This window comes from Tarenaya hassleriana, unplaced genomic scaffold (assembly GCF_000463585.1).
Source record: "Tarenaya hassleriana unplaced genomic scaffold, ASM46358v1 Cleome25, whole genome shotgun sequence".
NCBI classification, from domain to species: Eukaryota; Viridiplantae; Streptophyta; class Magnoliopsida; order Brassicales; family Cleomaceae; genus Tarenaya; species Tarenaya hassleriana.
Window position 1 is genome coordinate 1,044,901 of NW_010965775.1, and position 17,584 is coordinate 1,062,484.

The 17,584-nt window shown below is 40.6% G+C and overlaps 5 protein-coding genes across 16 annotated transcripts; 3 read left to right on the forward strand and 2 right to left on the reverse strand.

Moving 5' to 3' along the window:
- The first annotated feature begins 7 nt into the window (after positions 1–7).
- On the forward strand, positions 8–4,998 carry LOC104816360 (serine/threonine protein phosphatase 2A 57 kDa regulatory subunit B' beta isoform). Of its 7 annotated transcripts, none has more exons than XR_772281.2 (7): positions 8–1,598; positions 1,761–2,101; positions 2,368–2,828; positions 3,341–3,432; positions 3,554–4,227; positions 4,325–4,369; positions 4,448–4,725. XR_772281.2 is itself a non-coding variant. In XM_010545146.1 (2 exons), the coding sequence occupies exons 1-2, from the start codon at positions 444–446 to the stop codon at positions 2,091–2,093; spliced, it is 1,488 nt and encodes a 495-aa protein (XP_010543448.1). In that variant the 5' UTR covers positions 8–443; the 3' UTR covers positions 2,094–2,329. The 7 variants fall into 7 exon arrangements, 1 of the variants encoding a protein (XP_010543448.1); XR_772283.2 differs by lacking the exon at positions 4,325–4,369 and having other exon boundaries at positions 8–195; positions 354–1,598; XR_772284.1 differs by lacking the exons at positions 4,325–4,369; positions 4,448–4,725 and adding an exon at positions 4,894–4,998.
- LOC104816666 (ankyrin repeat-containing protein P1E11.10-like) lies at positions 2,693–3,655 on the forward strand. Its single transcript, XM_010545597.1, has 3 exons — positions 2,693–2,828; positions 3,341–3,432; positions 3,545–3,655. The coding sequence occupies exons 1-3, from the start codon at positions 2,693–2,695 to the stop codon at positions 3,653–3,655; spliced, it is 339 nt and encodes a 112-aa protein (XP_010543899.1).
- Positions 3,951–7,576, forward strand: LOC104816358 (ras-related protein RABE1d-like). Of its 4 annotated transcripts, none has more exons than XM_010545144.2 (10): positions 3,951–4,043; positions 4,132–4,227; positions 5,410–5,553; positions 5,964–6,040; positions 6,125–6,225; positions 6,481–6,546; positions 6,702–6,799; positions 6,884–6,946; positions 7,038–7,130; positions 7,232–7,576. In XM_010545144.2, the coding sequence occupies exons 1-10, from the start codon at positions 4,014–4,016 to the stop codon at positions 7,331–7,333; spliced, it is 870 nt and encodes a 289-aa protein (XP_010543446.1). In that variant the 5' UTR covers positions 3,951–4,013; the 3' UTR covers positions 7,334–7,576. The 4 variants fall into 4 exon arrangements, with proteins under 4 accessions (XP_010543446.1, XP_010543443.1, XP_010543444.1 ...); XM_010545141.1 differs by having other exon boundaries at positions 5,410–5,557; positions 5,964–6,036; positions 7,232–7,561; XM_010545142.1 differs by having other exon boundaries at positions 4,148–4,227; positions 5,410–5,557; positions 5,964–6,036; positions 7,232–7,561.
- A 118-nt stretch (positions 7,577–7,694) lies between these two features.
- Positions 7,695–9,810, reverse strand: LOC104816361 (ras-related protein RABC2a). Its single transcript, XM_010545147.1, has 6 exons — positions 9,294–9,810; positions 8,767–8,835; positions 8,601–8,666; positions 8,376–8,497; positions 8,152–8,283; positions 7,695–7,988 (listed from the first exon to the last, which is right to left on the reverse strand). Exons 1-6 carry the CDS (start codon positions 9,430–9,432, stop codon positions 7,878–7,880), a joined length of 639 nt encoding a protein of 212 aa, XP_010543449.1. The 5' UTR covers positions 9,433–9,810; the 3' UTR covers positions 7,695–7,877.
- A 2,172-nt stretch (positions 9,811–11,982) lies between these two features.
- On the reverse strand, positions 11,983–17,491 carry LOC104816362 (phosphatidylinositol 4-phosphate 5-kinase 9-like). Of its 3 annotated transcripts, XM_010545149.2 has the most exons (10): positions 17,334–17,491; positions 15,029–16,332; positions 14,646–14,813; positions 14,243–14,408; positions 13,879–13,989; positions 13,494–13,681; positions 13,233–13,390; positions 12,970–13,135; positions 12,804–12,894; positions 11,983–12,300 (listed from the first exon to the last, which is right to left on the reverse strand). In XM_010545149.2, exons 2-10 carry the CDS (start codon positions 16,276–16,278, stop codon positions 12,127–12,129), a joined length of 2,472 nt encoding a protein of 823 aa, XP_010543451.1. In that variant the 5' UTR covers positions 16,279–16,332; positions 17,334–17,491; the 3' UTR covers positions 11,983–12,126. The 3 variants fall into 3 exon arrangements, with proteins under 3 accessions (XP_010543451.1, XP_010543452.1, XP_010543450.1); XM_010545150.2 differs by lacking the exon at positions 11,983–12,300 and having other exon boundaries at positions 12,486–12,894; positions 17,338–17,491; XM_010545148.2 differs by lacking the exon at positions 11,983–12,300 and having other exon boundaries at positions 12,486–12,894.
- Positions 17,492–17,584: the final 93 nt, after the last annotated feature.

Sequence of the window (17,584 nt, forward strand, 5' to 3'; positions counted from 1 at the left end):
TCTCTTTTGAAGCTCTCTTTTTTTCCCTTGATGATTTTTTGTTCCCTCTTTGTAGCTCCTCTTCTCTTTTCTCGTTCGCTCTCTTCCGGGATTTGATCGCCGGAGAAGCATCACCGTCCGACCTGCCGGAAATTTTATCCGGCATTCTTTACGATTGTTTGATTCCCGCCGGCTCAGATCTTCGACAACATATCGGTACATTTCTCGCCTTTTCATCTTATTCACGCCTTATATATGAGGAACTTGATCCACGAGAAGCCCATTGGGAGATATCTGTTCGCGAGTATTTGAATCTGAATAGTTAGGGTTTCGATTCGTCACGTTGCATGCTGATCCATTGAGTTCTCTGTCAGTGATCTTCTCCGTGATAATCCAGCTCGGGAAAACCTAGGGTTTCTATTTAGGGGAAGAGGAAAGCCAGGGTCTTGCCTCGCTGCGTCGCCATGTTTAAGAAAATCATGAAGGGAGGGCACCGGAAGCCCTCTAAATCCGAGCCTAGTGACCAGTCCATGTACGGGTTTTGTCCTCCGGGTAGGTCAGGTCCAGGGTCCGATGTGGTTGTTAGCCACGCGTCTCGCGGTGGCCCGGTTCCTTCCTCACCGGGGCCTGTGGCCACCCCACCGCTGTTACCGATGGGTTCCGTTGAGCCCCTCCCGTTGTTCAGGGATGTTCCTGTTTCGGAGCGGCAACACCTGTTCTTGAGAAAGCTGCAGATTTGTTCTTTCCAATTCGATTTCACTGACACGATGAAAAATGCGAGAGAGAAAGAGATTAAAAGGCAGACTTTACTGGAGCTCGTGGATTTTATACAGTCTGGATCGGGTAAGATCACGGAAGCATGTCAGGAAGAAATGATAAAGATGATTTCTCTCAATGTATTCCGGTGTCTGCCTCCAGCTTCGCACGAGAATACGGGTCAAGAGCCTGCAGATCCAGAGGAAGAGGAGCCCTATCTGGAACCCTCTTGGCCTCATTTGCAGCTAGTGTATGAGTTATTACTGAGATATGTTGTTTCTTCTGACACGGATACGAAGGTGGCCAAACGGTATATTGACCACTCTTTTGTGTTGAAGTTGCTTGACTTGTTTGATTCTGAAGACCCGAGAGAGAGGGAGTACTTGAAAACGATTCTTCATAGGATCTACGGGAAGTTTATGGTCCACAGGCCCTTTATTAGGAAAGCAATTAACAACATATTCTATAGGTTTATTTACGAGACAGAGAGACACAGCGGGGTCGGGGAGCTGCTGGAGATTCTGGGCAGTATCATAAATGGGTTTGCCTTGCCAATGAAGGAGGAGCACAAGCTGTTTCTGGTCAGGGCGTTGATACCGCTGCATAAGCCAAAACCGATCTCTCTATACCATCAGCAACTGTCTTACTGTATCGTGCAGTTTGTCGAAAAAGATTACAAGCTCTCGGATACAGTGATCAGGGGATTGTTAAAGTATTGGCCCGTGACTAACTGCCAGAAGGAGGTCCTCTTCCTCGGAGAACTCGAAGAGGTTCTCGAGGCTACACAACCTGTCGAGTTCCAGCGTTGCATGGTTCCTTTATTCCAACAAATTGCTCGCTGTCTCAATAGCTTCCATTTCCAGGTTAGTGATCTCTTATCCAGTTTCAAATTCTGGAACTGTTGCTATGGAGTGCTTTCTGGCCGGGAATGACATTGCGTCAAGCATAGCTTAGTGGATATCATACTGTAAATTCCGAAACCATCAATCTTTGCGTACCTCTCTGACCATCCGTTCCGGCAACAGGTAGCGGAAAGAGCGCTGTTCCTGTGGAACAACGAGCACGTGGTGAACCTGATCGATCAGAACAGGAGGGTGATCCTTCCGATAATATTCGAGGCGATGGAGAAGAACGTCGGATCGCACTGGAACCAGGCGGTGCATGGGTTGACGGTGAACGTGAGGAAGATGTTCATGGAAATGGACGCCGAGCTGTTCGAGCAATGTCAGGTCGAGTACGAAGAGAAGAAAGCTAGGTCCAAAGAAGTGGAAGAACGACGACAACTCGCCTGGAAGAGATTAGCCGAAGCAGCTGCCCAGAGAGAAGAAGACACTAATATTGATATGGTCACTTCCTAAATAAAACGGTATTTTTTTTAATCCATCGATATACTTTTTGATTCTCCTCTCCATTTTATGTCTTTCATCATGGGGGCTCCAAATATTTTTCCAATTCCAACGGCGTCGTCGATATTTATATATTTAATTTTTTTTTAATTGTGGGGTAATCGTCTCAGTTTTATGTGGCTATATGTCTAAGGAATTCGTTTCGGTATATTCCGATTGTGTTTTGTGAGATCTTCGTCTGGTTTGTTTTTTTCCTGTCTGAAATCTCTATATGGGATATGTGTAGGTTGTGTTGGACACGTCACCAGACAGAGAATCTTAAAACTTCCGAACTCTACTTTCCGTTCTTTATGTGGTAGGGAATCAACAAACATATGTATAGGTTTCGGTTCATGTTAAACCGGTTCGGTTATATGTTTGAATGTTTTCCACAATAAAAGTTAAAATTAAATCATCGTTAAAGTTTTGTTATTCTCTCTGGGGCTAATGGGCTAATAATGAAGTGAGGCCTTTTGGATAATACTCTTTCGTAATGGGCCTGCCCTATAAACACTTCCACCGAGAATCTCTGCTCTGAGCGGAAAGAGGCCGAGAATTTGTTAGCGGCGGAAATGGCGGTTCCGAGGGGGGTGGCAAGAGGACATCGAGTATGGAGAGAGGAAGATGGTGACGACTCCGACGACGATCTCGACGTTCCGCCGCACCTCCACAACTTGGTCGCCGCCGTTCAGACACGCTCCGCCCTTGGTACTTCATTTCTCCTCCTCCTGTTGTTGATATTTGATAACTGTCTGTTTTTTGTTACGAATGTGTTTCTCACTCTCATTGAACTAATTGTACATATTATTGTCGGGCGCATATGCGAGTGGATTATGTGAATATGTAATGCGTACGGATGGGCATGATTTGAATGTTTCATCAGTTGGATCATGGAAACGAAGAGTAGTGCAGGATTTGCCTTGTGTTTTCTGTTTACTGCGTAGTTTTGGTTTTTGGAGATTTGACACCTCACAGAAAATGTATTTTGTTGTGGAAAATATAAAAGTTGTAATTTGGATTATCTGACGGCAGAATTCTAATTAGAAGAAAAACAGTCTGTTACTGATTGATTGACGCCAGGGTGTCGAAATGTTTACAGTCTAGAGGGTTTGTGAAATGTCGATGAATTGTTTGAAGATGATATGTATGCTCCTTCTCTGAATTGAGTGAACTCAGTGGATGATGTTTTATCCTTTGGTAATCTTTCTCCGAATTGGTAGATAATTTGGACGGGGGTGTTGACGAACCACTTGAAGATGGAGACACAGCTCTTCATCTGGCTTGTCTCTATGATCACCTGCCTTGTGTTCAGGTTGGTCTTGCAGCATGCCAGTGGTTTCATCTATCGAAATCGCACCATTTTCATTGCTTGTTCATGCCTGACTTGCAAATTCGTTAAATGGTGTCGACACTTATAAATGTAGCTTCTCCAGGAACGAGGGGATAATGTGGAGGTCAAGGATGAAGATGGAGCTATACCTTTACATGATGCTGATGGAAACTTAGAATTTCCACCAAATAAAGAACAGAAATAGAAAGATTAATGCTGCTTAAGGGAGACCATAAATCCCAAGGGCTTCAAGATTGCCCTCTTCTCCAAATCTTTGATCAAAATGTTGATGTCCATTCATAACTTAGAGTTTACCTTATATACATATGTCAAGGAAGCTAATGACAAAGTAGGGTTTCCCTACTTGTAAATTGCCCAAAATACACTTCTCTACTACAAACTACTATATTTAACTAGGTGTGTTCACTTGCCGATCTCTATCAGATCGAGTTATTAGTCTATATGCTTTAGTTTCTCACATTTTGGTTTAATTTGTGCAGGATTTATAGAGATAGTGCAGCCTTATTATTAGCAGAGCCGGTGGTCCTGAATGTGTGAAGAGGATGTTACATATAGTCGATGCAGGAGACACTGTACGTATGTCATTGTTAGATGGGCCACGGCAATGATAAATCTCTCTCTCTCTCTCTCTCTCCAATCAGAGCTTTTTTACTGTGGTAGCCTCTTCATCATGCAGCGAGAGGTGAGCACGGGGACGTGCTAAGGTTTCTGCTGGCTTCTGGGGCCTCACCAAGAACGGCAAACTCCTTTGGCAAGGTACATATGAAAAACTTTAAGCTAAAACCCTCCAAGAATACTAAAAACTCGATATCGCATTGCATGAAGATTTTGTTCCATCAAATCCGGGTTTTAGGGTAATCTGGAACCATGAAGCAGGCTAAACTGGCTCCGATCGAGGGTTAGGCTTAAAATGGTTTGTTTCTCCATCATAGAAATACCGTTTTGTGTTCATAACGATGGTTTTTCAAATGGGCAGACACCTGGTGAATTAGCTGATCCAGACACCGAAGCCAAGAGAGATTTAGACTTAGCCGATAGCACCATATCTAGCTTTAGTTAAAATCTCCACAAAATGGAACTTTTGATCTGGGTTTTTTTTTCCTCCAAAATTAGGAAGTAGGAAATGATTTCATTGTGATCTTCGCCTCTTTGTTGATCCTATATTTTGTTACTTGTGAAATGTGGATGAATCAACCCAAAAAACAAAAAGGACAGCACAGATTGTAGGCAAATGTGATATCCAGAATCTGCGTGTTTGGTGCTCTTACAACATATTGACAAACTCTGCCAACCAGACGATAGATAGTCTAGCATTAGCCTTTTTCTTGTCATGTTTGACTCTGTTGTTGTCCATGTGCTTATATCATTTTACTGAAAGCTCATTTTCTTGTCGTATTTGGCTTTGTTATGTCCATCATCAAGCAACCCTTTCATAAACCAAACATAAGTCTCGACTTTGTCGGAGACCGGTGAAACAACCAAGGCTTTGATTGCGTCGGCTGATTTTTTTTTTTATTTAAAAAAAAACACAACACGAACACGAAGATCCTCTGTCCCCGTTGGTTGCTTTGCTGAGCCGGACCAGAGCACAACGCACATGCAAACAGTGCGCCCATCTCCCCGCCTGTAGACGATTGACAGCTCAGCTTTATTACTCTCTTACACTGTACACCATCTCCACTGGATTATTCTCTCCTCCTCCCTTTTTTAAAACCTCCCCGTACTTTCTCGAATCTCTCAAAATCGCCCCGCTTCTCTTTTGTCCAAAACTTGAATCATTTGAAATATATAAAAGTTTTGGGGTTTGAATGGAAACTATGAAACTACAAATATATATTAAAGTATTATCCGCCAAAGTTTTCAGCAGTTATCATACTGCTTTTGTTTATTCTTTCTTCTTCTCTGCCTCTGAATAATTTTTCTTCCTTCGGCGAACAGATTTTCCCGAGAAACAAACAGAGCTCGGGTTATCTTTCACCGATCAAGAGAGAAGAAGCTGTTCTCCTGGCATGGCGGTTGCTCCGGCAAGAGCTCGTACTGACTATGATTACCTCATCAAGCTCCTTCTCATCGGCGACAGCGGTAGGTCTCTCTCTCTCTCTCTCTCTCTCTCTCTCTCTCTCTCTCTCTCTCTCTCTCTGTATTTCCTGATGAACTAAACTTATGGGGACGCGTACGGTGTTTTGTTCTCTTTATTTTGCTGAGAATCGTCCGTATAACCTCTCTCCGCGCCTGTTTTGCAATCTGAACTAGGGTTTGAGTGTTTTTTTATGTGTTAGAGATTTCTTACTTGGTGACAAAATAATAATAAAATATGGGAGAAGAACTACACAGTAGGGGATTATCCAAGTAACAAGCACCGATCCAGCTCGTTTCTCTTTACATGCTGAATTTGGTAATAAAGTTGGAAAAAGTAATTTGAGAAAATTTGTGGACGTGGAATTGTTGTCTTACTTCGCCTCTTTCTGACAAATTCTTACTTGTATTTGCAGGTGTTGGAAAGAGTTGCTTGCTTCTGCGTTTCTCGGATGATACTTTCACCACAAGCTTCATTACTACCATTGGGTATGTCTTCTTCCACAATGCCTGTTTCTTGTTCATTCATGTTGTGTCTTCGAAACGTTTTTGTAAAGTTCATTTTAACTTTTTCCAGAATCGATTTCAAGATAAGAACTGTTGAACTTGACGGGAAGCGTATCAAATTGCAGATTTGGGATACTGCAGGACAAGAACGCTTTAGAACTATCACTACAGGTAACCGGCTTTCGTTTGGTGATTGTGAATTGCTGTTCTTATGTAGGAATCAGACACTCTTCAGAGGCATGCAGATTCTGAAAATTGTTTGTTGTTTCCACATGCATCTGTTTTTTTTTCTCTTGACGACAGCATGCTGTTCATTCCATTATTATACCTCAAGATGCATAAAACATCTTCAGCTGCTTTGTTTCTTGTCCATGTACACGTTTTAGAAATTTTGTTGAAATGTCCTTGGTTCGTCTTCTCGTGCAGCATATTACAGAGGAGCCATGGGTATACTGCTTGTCTATGATGTGACAGACGAGTCGTCCTTCAACAGTGTGTCCCTGGACCTTTTTTCTGTGTCTTATTTTTGTTTGATCGAGATCTCGTCCTTAAAAACTAGATAATGACATGTTGAAAGAAAATCACCTGAAATTCACCCACCTAAAGCTTATGACACGTGTGATGATCAATTGAATGTTTCGACACAGACATTAGGAACTGGATGAAGAACATTGAGCAGCATGCATCAGATAATGTCGACAAAATATTGGTTGGTAACAAAGCCGATATGGATGAAAGCAAAAGGGTAATCAGCTGCATACTTTCACAAACTCCATATGGTAGTCGAGATTTGGTAGTTTGCTGATGTTGCTGTCTCCCCCCTCTTTAGGCTGTCCCTACAGCAAAGGGTCAAGCATTAGCTGATGAGTATGGAATCAAATTCTTTGAGACGGTGAGCTGGGCAAGAGAATGAGCCTTATTTTTGTTTCTTTTTTCTATGGGAAAAAGTCGAGACACCTGATGTGTGATTCAAATGGCTGCAGAGTGCAAAAACGAACCTCAATGTTGAGCAGGTTTTCCTTTCTATCGCAAGAGACATAAAACAGAGACTGACTGAAACCAATTCAAAACAAGAGGTAATAAAACACAACAGATTATCGCTGTTATATCAGCTACTATACATGCCACTATTTTTAGGCCGTATACCTAAGAAACATCGGTTTTTCTTATTTTGCAGACCCAGGCCTCGTCTTCAACAACCATCAAGATCACTAAACAGGATGGTGCTAATGCATCTTCTTCATCAACCGAGAAATCAGCTTGCTGTAGTTACATTTAGAAGTATCTTTGCTCTTTTGCCTGGGTTTGGTTCTTAATCTCTTACCGTCTTTGCTCCTTTCATCGTGCCAAGTTCATCCAATGTTCTTATACTGTTGTTACCTTGTACGTGTATGATATGCCATTGATCACTGTGATTTTATTAACCGTGTTGTCAAGACTTGTGTTCTACTTGTTTATCGGGTTTGTACAATGCTCTTCCAGGAATTGGGAGACAATTTGGTGAAAACTATGATCATTTCAAGTGTTTTAGCATGTATAATTCCGTTTGTCCATTTCAATATAAATCTCCTCTTGATTTTGTTTCTTTGATAGAATCTGAATTTCAGATAGTGAACTGTAGCTCTCCCCGGAAAGAAACAGAGGATAAAGCACCAGTCTTTGCTTTCTCTTCTTCAGTGTAAAGATGAGGTTACAACAGCACATTCAGAGGCTAAGAAGAAGAAGAAGAAGATCAAAGGAAGCAACAAATTTACAGAGAAGCCAAACAATTTGTTTTCAGATTTTACACACCAAGGCAACAAAGTGGTACGAGACAAAAAGGGTTAGAAGTTGCAACAGCCTGCTTGTTGAGTCTGGTGTTCTGTCTTCTGCTTCAATATGTTCCTCTTGGCGGCATTCGATCCTTCTTCCAAAAGACTAGGTACCTCCATTATCTGTTTCCACCCAAAAATTTTTTAAAAAAAAAAAACTAATCTCTGAGTCTGTTGTTACATCATGTTTGTTTCTTTATTCCTTGATCATGAATCATATTTGCCCGGGGTTTTTCAACAGGGATAAGATCTCTCTAGGGTTTAGGGTTTTGTTAGAGATTTTTACCTTCAAAGCCAGCTGTTCGAAGCATTGCTCGACGTTTTCTCGGGTTTTAGCGCTGCATTCAAGAAATAGGCAGTTGAGGTCTTTAGCAAGAGCGATCCCTTCGTCTCGGCTAACTTCCCTATCCGATGATTCCTGTAATCACATGGCCGGTAGGGTTCGTCAGTGCGACCCGACAAATTGAGTGAGTTTGAGTAGGTATGATTGACTCGGAGGTGGTGACTCACCCGGTCGACTTTGTTGCCGACGAGCACCTTGACGCAGTCTTGGTTGGTGGAGTAAAGCTCGATCTCCTTAGCCCAAACGTCTGATAGGTTCGTAAACGTTTCCCTCCTCGTCACATCATAAACTTGCATCATTGATAAAGGGAATGAATTGTCGTCAAGAAATTCCAATACGTGGGATTTGGATTTGGATTTGGATTTGGATTTGGGAGAGTAAATGCTGCGTACCGAGAACGATGCCCTGGGCGCCTCTATAGTAAGAGCTTGTCAGTGTTCTGAACCTCTCTTGCCCAGCTGCCAACACACACAAATCACAAGATTTGTAAGGAAGTTTCCGAATATGAGATGAAAAAAAAAAAAGGAATTCAGGGGAATGGGATGGATAAGAAGAAACCTGTGTCCCAGATCGTCAGTTTCAGTCGTTTCCCGGCAACTGTAAGCTGTTTGATCTTGAAATCGACACCTTCAAATGGTTGCAAGTTTCGGATCAAAACAACAAAAGACTGGGTTTCTTGCAATGAAACAGGATTTGAGGAACATGGGCCAGATGGCTAATGCCATGATGGGAAAGATGAACATAGCTGAAGAGCTTTCACACATGGATGGATATGCCTTACTATTTGATCGGATTCATATAATTGGCCCGTTTTTTTTTTTTTTTGTTAACACAAGTCTCTCTCTTTATTACCAGACCAGACTAAATATCACGTGTCTGAAAATCTCTCTCTCTCTCTCTCTATATTCAGCTAAGAAATCAAAGCCTAAGCTCTCATCAATGGCACTATTCTCAGCATCAGCTTCCTATGGATCCTACAGTCAGAGACCCATTACGGTACTCTATTTTCTCACTGTTTTCTCGGGAACCAAACAGAAAATGAATTGAAAGAGAAGGAAAAACGCCAATCCGAGGAGGCGGCATACCGATTGTGGGGGCAAGATCTTCGACAGAGCTGGAGATGAAGCTCACAAGCAAGCTACTTTTACCAACACCCGAATCTCCGATTAACAGGATCTTGAACGATAGATCATAACCTCCTCCTTGTCCTGAAGAAGATCCCATTCCTCAAACCCAGATGAAATCTCCGCTAAAGCCTCGTTCTTTTCTCGATCTAATGCCCAGAAAATAGAGACCCGACACACGATAACAGGAAAGAGAAAAAGGGGAAAGAGAACAAGAACTCACGAGAGATCAAATCACATATACACTAAAAAAGCAAGATTTTTTATGTTCCTGTGTATGTTTTTTAGCTGTCTATAATGATGATGCTCGTTATTTATATCATCATCTCCGTTTTCAACTACAAATCGAAAAGGCGAACATGCCCATTTTCAAAAAGAAATTTGCAACAAATGGGAAGAGTTTATTCTTTACGGAGAAAGAAAACGGCTGAAGACCTGACATGACGCTAACGTTATTCTTTGCTTCTCTCCCCCACGGTGTGATGTTTCGGACACGCATTTGTTTGGGCTATTATTATCATAAAAATTTATATGTTTTTTTTTTAAAAAAAAAATCTTCATGTCAAAGTGATTGTGTGTTTTAATTAATGCAAATAAAAAAATTATGTGAATGGAACAACCAAACAGATAATGTAACGAAGGACTCTGGATTACATTGGTAATAAATTGTACCAAATCTCAAATTTGGAAGAAAAAAAAAAGTATATTCCAAACCAAATGGTTCACTCCCAACATCTAGATTATTATGGATTTGATCCAAGATATTCAGTTATAAAAATAAAAATTGTTTAGTAGTTTTCTTGGTTTTTTTTTTTTAAACTCTTCCAAATATAGATGAGAACCTATCAATTTTACTATAGAATGAATTAGATGTATAAAAATCTATTTATTCCATTTGTTTTATAAGCGATTTGGAGAATCGCGGTTGTGAACGCAAAACGAAATCCAAACAAGGCCTTAGTTAGCTGTCGGCCAAGTCTGAAACCCCACGCGCTCCAGTAAAACGCGTGTTTTACACGCTCCTGTACGTGGACCAATAGCAATAGGTCCTACTGGTATGATTTTTTTTTAAAATAATTTTCCTATTAAAATATTTTGCAAAAAAGGCGAGGTGATAAAATAGTTGTGGTCACTGTAAGTATAGTTAAGTCTAAATGAACTACGTAGATGATTAATATCATAATATTATAACAAATTGGAAAGGTGGGTCTTTGTACACTTTTAAGACTTAATAATAATTTGGTAATTGATAAATGATTGTGTTCAATTTTTATGATATGTCTAGAAATTAATTTAATTTTGGTTAAATCAATTTTAGTTTCTACTTTTGAGTTCTGTATTGATAGTCAAATCCACGGAATACGAAAAACTTTTCACAACATTATAAATAATTTTTCAACCTAAAATTCAAATATAATTTTTACTTATCTTTGGCAAACATTTTATTGTACAAAAAAAATTTTAACTTTCATTTCAGGTGAAATGAAAATATTGGAGTTATTTTCGTGAACTTAGGAATGATGGTGTTATTCTACAAAGAAGAGATATCTATATGCTACAGAATTTTAACAAGAAAATATTCTTCGTATCCAAAAAATGTTACTATATTTATATATTCACGTATCCTGTTTTAAAACAATATCAAGAGATTTTTATTTGAATAAAAAAAGTGAGAAATAAAAGTAAAACAAAAATCTGTATAAAATGCAACCTCACGCGCCTTTTTGTCCAAAGCTTTTGGGGCGGTGTAATAAACGCGCTATATGTGCGTGTGGGGGAGCGTGTAATATCCAATGGAAAGGAGCATCCCGTTTCAGGCCTTTAAAGCCCATTTAAGGCCCAATAAATAAATACGCACGTTGCGCATTTTTTTTCACGCGTGCGGACACTTCACACGTGACTACGGGCATTTGTTTTAATTTTATTGGTCCAATTTTTTTTAACATAACGTGTTTGTCGGATGAACGGATTATATTAATAATCATATTATAAATTCAAATTATATTAGCCTGAACGGATTTTAAAAATAATTTTAAAAAAAATGATCCAAAACAAAAATAAACATTATTATTTTACGAAAATAAATCCACATACAACTTTTTCTAAAATAGAAAAACCAGAATTCAAAAAAGAACTAGGGTTATAAAAAGAGGTTCGAATCGCGGGCTGGCTTACGAGCCAGCTCATATTTTTCCGAGCTGGACTTAAAATATTTCAGTCCAAAAAAAAATCAGATCACAACGAATCAGTCCGGCTCGTGCCGGACTGGCTCACAGGCCAGAAATTTTTTTTTAAAATTTTTTTTTTAATATTTTTATATATTTTAAAATATGTTTATATACAAATTATATTTTTATTACATATTTAATTTGTTTTGTTTAAAATTTTAATTTTTTTTATATTTTAAATATTTTTATTATTAAAATTTTATTTTAAAATTTATATATATGGTTCACGGACCAACTCGTTTGGCTCGCGGGTTAAGACGATATGAATTGGAATGATATATTTTTTGTTTGCTAAAAAACGGGTTAGACTGACTAAAATTTTTCCAAATCGGAACGAATCGGACTGGATTGGATCGAACCGGCCTTCTTTATACCCCTAAAAAAAACCAAAAAGTAATCGACGTTATTATACTACGTGGAAGGGAGGGAAGAAAAATAATAATTATGATGAGATTCACTTAAACGAGCAAGCAGATCACTAGAAAAACACACACAGATTTACAAAAACGAGAGAGAGAGAACCCAAGTAAATGGAAAACATTATAGGAATTGATTTGAGTTTGGAATCAGCAAGTGGGGGGGAAGGCCTCGTCGATGAAGGAGAGGAAGCGGTGGGAGTAGAAGGTGGGATCGACGGCGGAGATGGAGAGGGAGTCGAACTGGAAGGACTTGAAGGCATGCTCTATCCTCTTGCCCATGTTGTACTCCTGCAGTATGTCTATGATCCCCAAGTAGAGCACCACGTCGCTCGCGGATTAAGACGATATGAATTGGAATGATATATTTTTTGTTTGCTAAAAAAAGGGTTAGACTGACTAAAATTTTTCCAAATCGGAACGAATCGGACTGGATTGGATCGAACCGGCCTTCTTTATACCCCTAAAAAAAACCAAAAAGTAATCGACGTTATTATACTACGTGGAAGGGAGGGAAGAAAAATAATAATTATGATGAGATTCACTTAAACGAGCAAGCAGATCACTAGAAAAACACACACAGATTTACAAAAACGAGAGAGAGAGAACCCAAGTAAATGGAAAACATTATAGGAATTGATTTGAGTTTGGAATCAGCAAGTGGGGGGGAAGGCCTCGTCGATGAAGGAGAGGAAGCGGTGGGAGTAGAAGGTGGGATCGACGGCGGAGATGGAGAGGGAGTCGAACTGGAAGGACTTGAAGGCATGCTCTATCCTCTTGCCCATGTTGTACTCCTGCAGTATGTCTATGATCCCCAAGTAGAGCACCACGTCGTAGCACTCGTGGAACATCTTCTCTTCCTTCCCCGGCTTCACCTCCGCTCTCGCCGGCATGTTCACTCCCAGCTGTATCTGCAGCCTGCTCTTTTTTTTTTTTTAATAAATGAATTCACGAGCAAGAAATGAATGAATGAATGAATGAATCCTTCCATGCCTGGCTGTTGTTCCGGGTAGAAGGAGATCGACTTCTTCGTCACCAGCAGCTGATGCACGCAATCTACTGCCTCTGATGTGGGGGCCCACCACTACTACATCCTCTGTCTCTCGAGGGACAAGAACCAGCCCTTGTGGGTAGGAGAGCATGTCGTCCTCTACTGTATCTGTCGAAATCATCACATGCCTCTTGTAACGGATGAAAACTGACAAAGCAGATACGTTCACTGCCATTGAAGGGTAAGTCGAAAAAAGGAATCTCACCGTCCTCAGCCACACTTTCCAACCCATCAGCCGTCATGCTCCGGGTTCGGACCATTTGGGACCTTAGGTGTTGCGGAGCTCGGTGGTGCACACCCAGTAATAGACTGTAATCCATTATGTTTTGGGCTTCTAAAAACTTGCTGTCTATCTCTATCTGCCTGCAATACCACCACAAGATGAAACCGTTAGCTAAATGTTACCCAGAAAATAACGATATGGCACGTGGGATATAGGCCCTTGGAACAAAAACAAAAACATTACTTTAGCAACGCCTCTCGCCAAGAAGGCTCCAAGTAGAAAGAGTAGTTCAGATCCAAATCTTTAAGTATCGAGTTCTCATCTATTTCGACATTGTATGCAGATCGTCCCAATGATGAACCTTTCAGGTCAAACCTCCGATGGATTCTTAACTCTGTACAGAACATGTTACCCATCACCACAAAGCGGAACTGCAATTCAAAGAGTGAGTTTTCAGTTAGTCTTGGTTCATACTGTCGAGTTTCAAACACTGTAATGCAGAAGACAATTAGAGGTTTCCCTCTAAGTCTCCTGATAAATAGATTAGCCAACGAAAAACTCCAAAAGCTTGGGTGTTTATTGGGATCATATTGAGTTTCAAGGGCTATACGGCTCATCGTTTCAGCACCTTTTGACCACTTGAAGGTTTAATTCTGTGAAGGCCAAAGAACTTGGTAATAAGTGTATTCTCATACTTCTTCACATGATGATGGTAATCTGGAAGCATCCTTATAAGAACCTACACCAGAGAAACATCGTTACTAGTTCGTAAATGCAATAGAGATCCAAAGAAATGGAAAAAGATCATAAACTCTGCCCAGATGAAGCAGCAACACAAAGAGTATAAAGGGCAGACAGTGCTCAAATTAGAAATTAGGGGAAAGAGAAAGATGAAAGCGTTAAAGAAAAGGAAGCGATCTTCCTCAATCACTTTTAGAGAAAAAAAAAACAAAGTAGCAGATGTGGTGGATACATGGGTTACAAATACAAACCTTAACTTCAGATTTCCTTAGTGTTTTGATCATGAACCGGTCATCCTGAGATAGGAAGAATACACTGCCACTCTTCCCAGGAGAGGAAAGTTCCCTTAAGGTATCGTTTCCACAAATGGACATCATATAATCGGCCGCATCAATCTTGAACAGCTCTCTCAGGTCCCTAGAAGTTCCGGTAATGAATATATAATCAGAGAAATATTCCGTGTTTTTCAGGCGCGAGTAAAATTAGTATTAAAATAAACTTGTATACTAAAACCGTAAACATGTAGTTAAGTTCGGATAAGAGCTTGGTGTTTCTCTCCTTTGAACTCATAAACTCTAGCTTGACTTGAGTTCCTTGACTTTATGGGATACAACAAAATTTGAACAAATCAATGTCTAAGTAGTAAGTACTAACCTGAACACCATTGGGCAGTAGTCTTTCCATTTAAAGTCTTCCGAGTGATGAGGAGGAGTCATCGAGGAGCCATCTTTGGGGAAATTCATCCAAAAACTAGCCCGAGGTCCAAAGTCCGATGTCCTTACTTCACGCCTCTGTATGGGTGTAATCTTCCCCACGGTGTATCTGACCATGTTCTAGGGCATGTCAAATGATAGTAATGTTTAAACTAGTGCAATAACACAAACGCATTAGATAATTGGTAAGGAGTACTTGTCAGAAAGCAAAACACTCTAGCTATTTAGGCATATCTTTATAAGGATTCATCATTATAAAGCATACAGCCAAAGAGAGAAGGCTCTAAGAGGAAAAACAGAGCAAGAAAGAACCATCTTCCATACCTGATCCCGAGCTGCAAACTAAGCATCAAATCGTAACTCCGGTGACCTTTAATAATAACTTCACCAGGCTTCTTAGCCTCTTTCACAAGTCTTTTGTGTCTCCTTTTTGCTCTCCTCGATGGGCGTGAAAACGCATTGTTTACCACAAGTTCACTTATTAAGACTCCTTGCATATATTCACGCTCCAAGATTGGTAAGTTCGATTTATTTTGGATGTTACCACTATCTAAACTTGGCTCAGATAAATCAGATGAGTAATCATGTGCGATCACCTTTTCAATAGATACCTCAAGACTCCAACGTCTTTCTAAAGAAACCCGCCCATTCCGAGACTGTTCCAAGTTTATTAAGCTCCCTTTGGAAAGCCTATCAGTTGAACCGAGTCGGTTTCCACGGTTCATACCAACCCTGATGTTGCCCACGTTAACCGAAGAAGCAACTTGGTTCTGTCTTTTCAAATCCGGTAGTACACCCCTTTTTCTTAGAGCATCTAAATAACACTCTTGCACATCAGGAACCTTACTCCCTGCAGGATAGAATGAACCTTTACCGTCCTTCAAACCCCGAGTCCAGGTTCCAACATAGCAACCACCATCGCTCCATGTGTAGACTCCAAATCCATGCATCATGCCATTCAACCAGCTTCCTTCATAAGAGTCTCCACTAGTCCATGTCAGAGTACCTTTGCCTGACATTTTCCCAGCTTTCATATCTCCGAGGTAGACATTTCCATTTGCCCATGTATACTTGCCCGGCCCTTCTGCCACCCCTTGAATCCAAGAGCCTTCAAAGATATCTCCGTTAGGGTAAACCTGATACCCCAGCCCGTGTTTGAGATTAAGCCGCCATCTTCCTTTATACGTCATGTTGTTAGCACCTATATACGTCCCTGTACCATGCATATACCCACCTGAAAATTCCCCCTCATACAATGCCCCAGAATGCCATCCCATCTTTCCATTCCCATGCCTCATCCCACGCCTCCATTCCCCCTCAAAAAAGCAGCCATCTGACCAGATGTACTTCCCGGATCCCTCTGGGACATTTCGGAGCAGCGAACCAGAGTAACATTCTCCATTAGTGAGCAACAGCTCCCCAACTCTGAATCCAGTATTCTCAGACGTGTCAGAAAGTTCTCCGTTGCTTAATATCGATGCGAGTTCTTTGTTGGTAATTGCATCAGCGGATTTTGTTCTTTCTGCGCAAGCAAGTGGTCCTCCCACATCAAGGCCGGCCACGGGGCCAGACATGCAAATTTCCGAGGGAACACCTTTGGAAAAACTCGTAGGTAGGGCTCAAGTTCCCTGGGAGATGACAGAACAAATCTGGGTCACACGCCTGAATGAGGCTCTTAAACAAAAATGAGATGCTATCTCCAATAATCCCTCTCCCTCGTTAGAGGGTGCAGGAATAGATGTCAACACAGAAGCTTTACAAGTCCAGTACCAGAACTTAGGATATAGACTGTGCTGAACTATGTTACCTTAACTAAAAGCATCCAGTTCCAATTCCGACAAATTGATGTAGAATCAGAACCAAAGAGGAAGACAAGTTGACTAATTTACGATGAAAAGACAACTGAGCAAAAGCAATGGGACAACACAAAATAAGGTATGCTCGTCAAAAAGGAAAGATTTTTCGAATTCCCTGTTAGGGTTGGCATTTTAAGATGGGCATCTGGTTCTTAGTACCACATGCAAAGGCAGGGCTTCGGTTTCACACACAAAAAGCATAACATAAACAAGATTTTTTGGGAGGAAACATCTGCAAACCAATGGAATTCTCATCAAAGAAATGATTCCTCCAAAAATCTCCAAATAAAACCATGGAAACTTGGAAATGTACTCACCCAGTGGAGACTTACACGATTCTAAACCAATGATCAATCATCAGTCCTACTAAATCTCAAAACCGAATCAATGTCACTCCAACATCCAATTCGCAAATCTAAACTCGCAGAGCGAAAGATCTATGGCTTATGATACTGAAAAGGAAGAAGTATATACCTAATGGATTAGTAGGAACACGAGTTCATGAACTGAGATACTCAAAAACACCAAAGGTTAAATCGAAAGCAACAGTTTGGGAGATCGCATCATTTATCAAACTAAAGAAAACCAGACAGAGAAACAAACAGAGCACATGGAAATGTCCGAATCGAAAACGAAATGGGATCCAACACCAAATCGAATCACCACCCACAAAAATCCAAAAAAATCAGACCGAAACCATAACCAATCCCCGGCAAGTAAAACGAAGAAGAAGAAGAAGAAGAAAAAAAAAAGTGGAGTTGCAGCAATCGTACGGACAAACTCAGCGCACGTAGTCTATCTTCTTCTTCGTCGTCGTCGTCGTCGTCGTCGTCGTCTGCTTTCTGGTCAATCTTTCCAAAAGAGACGATTGGACCAAATCCCAAAGCTTAGCGCCACAACAACAGCTTCTTCTTATTTCAGCAGAAAACGAGGAAAAAAAAGGAAGAAAAAAGCTCCATAAAAATCAAGCTCCATTTTTACCCATGTGAAAAGACGTATATACCCTTCTTCGGTTTCCGTCTTC

What these genes read in the sequence shown, in the direction of transcription:
- LOC104816361 (XM_010545147.1), bottom strand. Translation starts at nt 9,432, where the DNA reads ATGGGATCTTCTTCAGGACAAGGAGGAGGTTATGATCTATCGTTCAAG. An exon ending in CGCCCAGGGCATCGTTCTCG is followed by an intron (nt 8,498 to 8,600) that starts GTACGCAGCATT and finishes CAATGATGCAAG; the next exon opens with TTTATGATGTGACGAGGAGG. An exon ending in TCGGCAACAAAGTCGACCGG is followed by an intron (nt 8,284 to 8,375) that starts GTGAGTCACCAC and finishes ATGTGATTACAG; the next exon opens with GAATCATCGGATAGGGAAGT.
- LOC104816666 (XM_010545597.1), top strand. Translation starts at nt 2,693, where the DNA reads ATGGCGGTTCCGAGGGGGGTGGCAAGAGGACATCGAGTATGGAGAGAG. An exon ending in TCAGACACGCTCCGCCCTTG is followed by an intron (nt 2,829 to 3,340) that starts GTACTTCATTTC and finishes CCGAATTGGTAG; the next exon opens with ATAATTTGGACGGGGGTGTT. An exon ending in ATCACCTGCCTTGTGTTCAG is followed by an intron (nt 3,433 to 3,544) that starts GTTGGTCTTGCA and finishes TTATAAATGTAG; the next exon opens with CTTCTCCAGGAACGAGGGGA.
- LOC104816360 (XM_010545146.1), top strand. Translation starts at nt 444, where the DNA reads ATGTTTAAGAAAATCATGAAGGGAGGGCACCGGAAGCCCTCTAAATCC. An exon ending in TCAATAGCTTCCATTTCCAG is followed by an intron (nt 1,599 to 1,760) that starts GTTAGTGATCTC and finishes TTCCGGCAACAG; the next exon opens with GTAGCGGAAAGAGCGCTGTT.
- LOC104816358 (XM_010545144.2), top strand. Translation starts at nt 4,014, where the DNA reads ATGTTACATATAGTCGATGCAGGAGACACT. An exon ending in AGACGAGTCGTCCTTCAACA is followed by an intron (nt 6,547 to 6,701) that starts GTGTGTCCCTGG and finishes GTTTCGACACAG; the next exon opens with ACATTAGGAACTGGATGAAG. An exon ending in ATATGGATGAAAGCAAAAGG is followed by an intron (nt 6,800 to 6,883) that starts GTAATCAGCTGC and finishes CCCCCTCTTTAG; the next exon opens with GCTGTCCCTACAGCAAAGGG.
- LOC104816362 (XM_010545149.2), bottom strand. Translation starts at nt 16,278, where the DNA reads ATGTCTGGCCCCGTGGCCGGCCTTGATGTGGGAGGACCACTTGCTTGC. An exon ending in AGTTTGCAGCTCGGGATCAG is followed by an intron (nt 14,814 to 15,028) that starts GTATGGAAGATG and finishes GAACATGGTCAG; the next exon opens with ATACACCGTGGGGAAGATTA. An exon ending in TACTGCCCAATGGTGTTCAG is followed by an intron (nt 14,409 to 14,645) that starts GTTAGTACTTAC and finishes CGGAACTTCTAG; the next exon opens with GGACCTGAGAGAGCTGTTCA.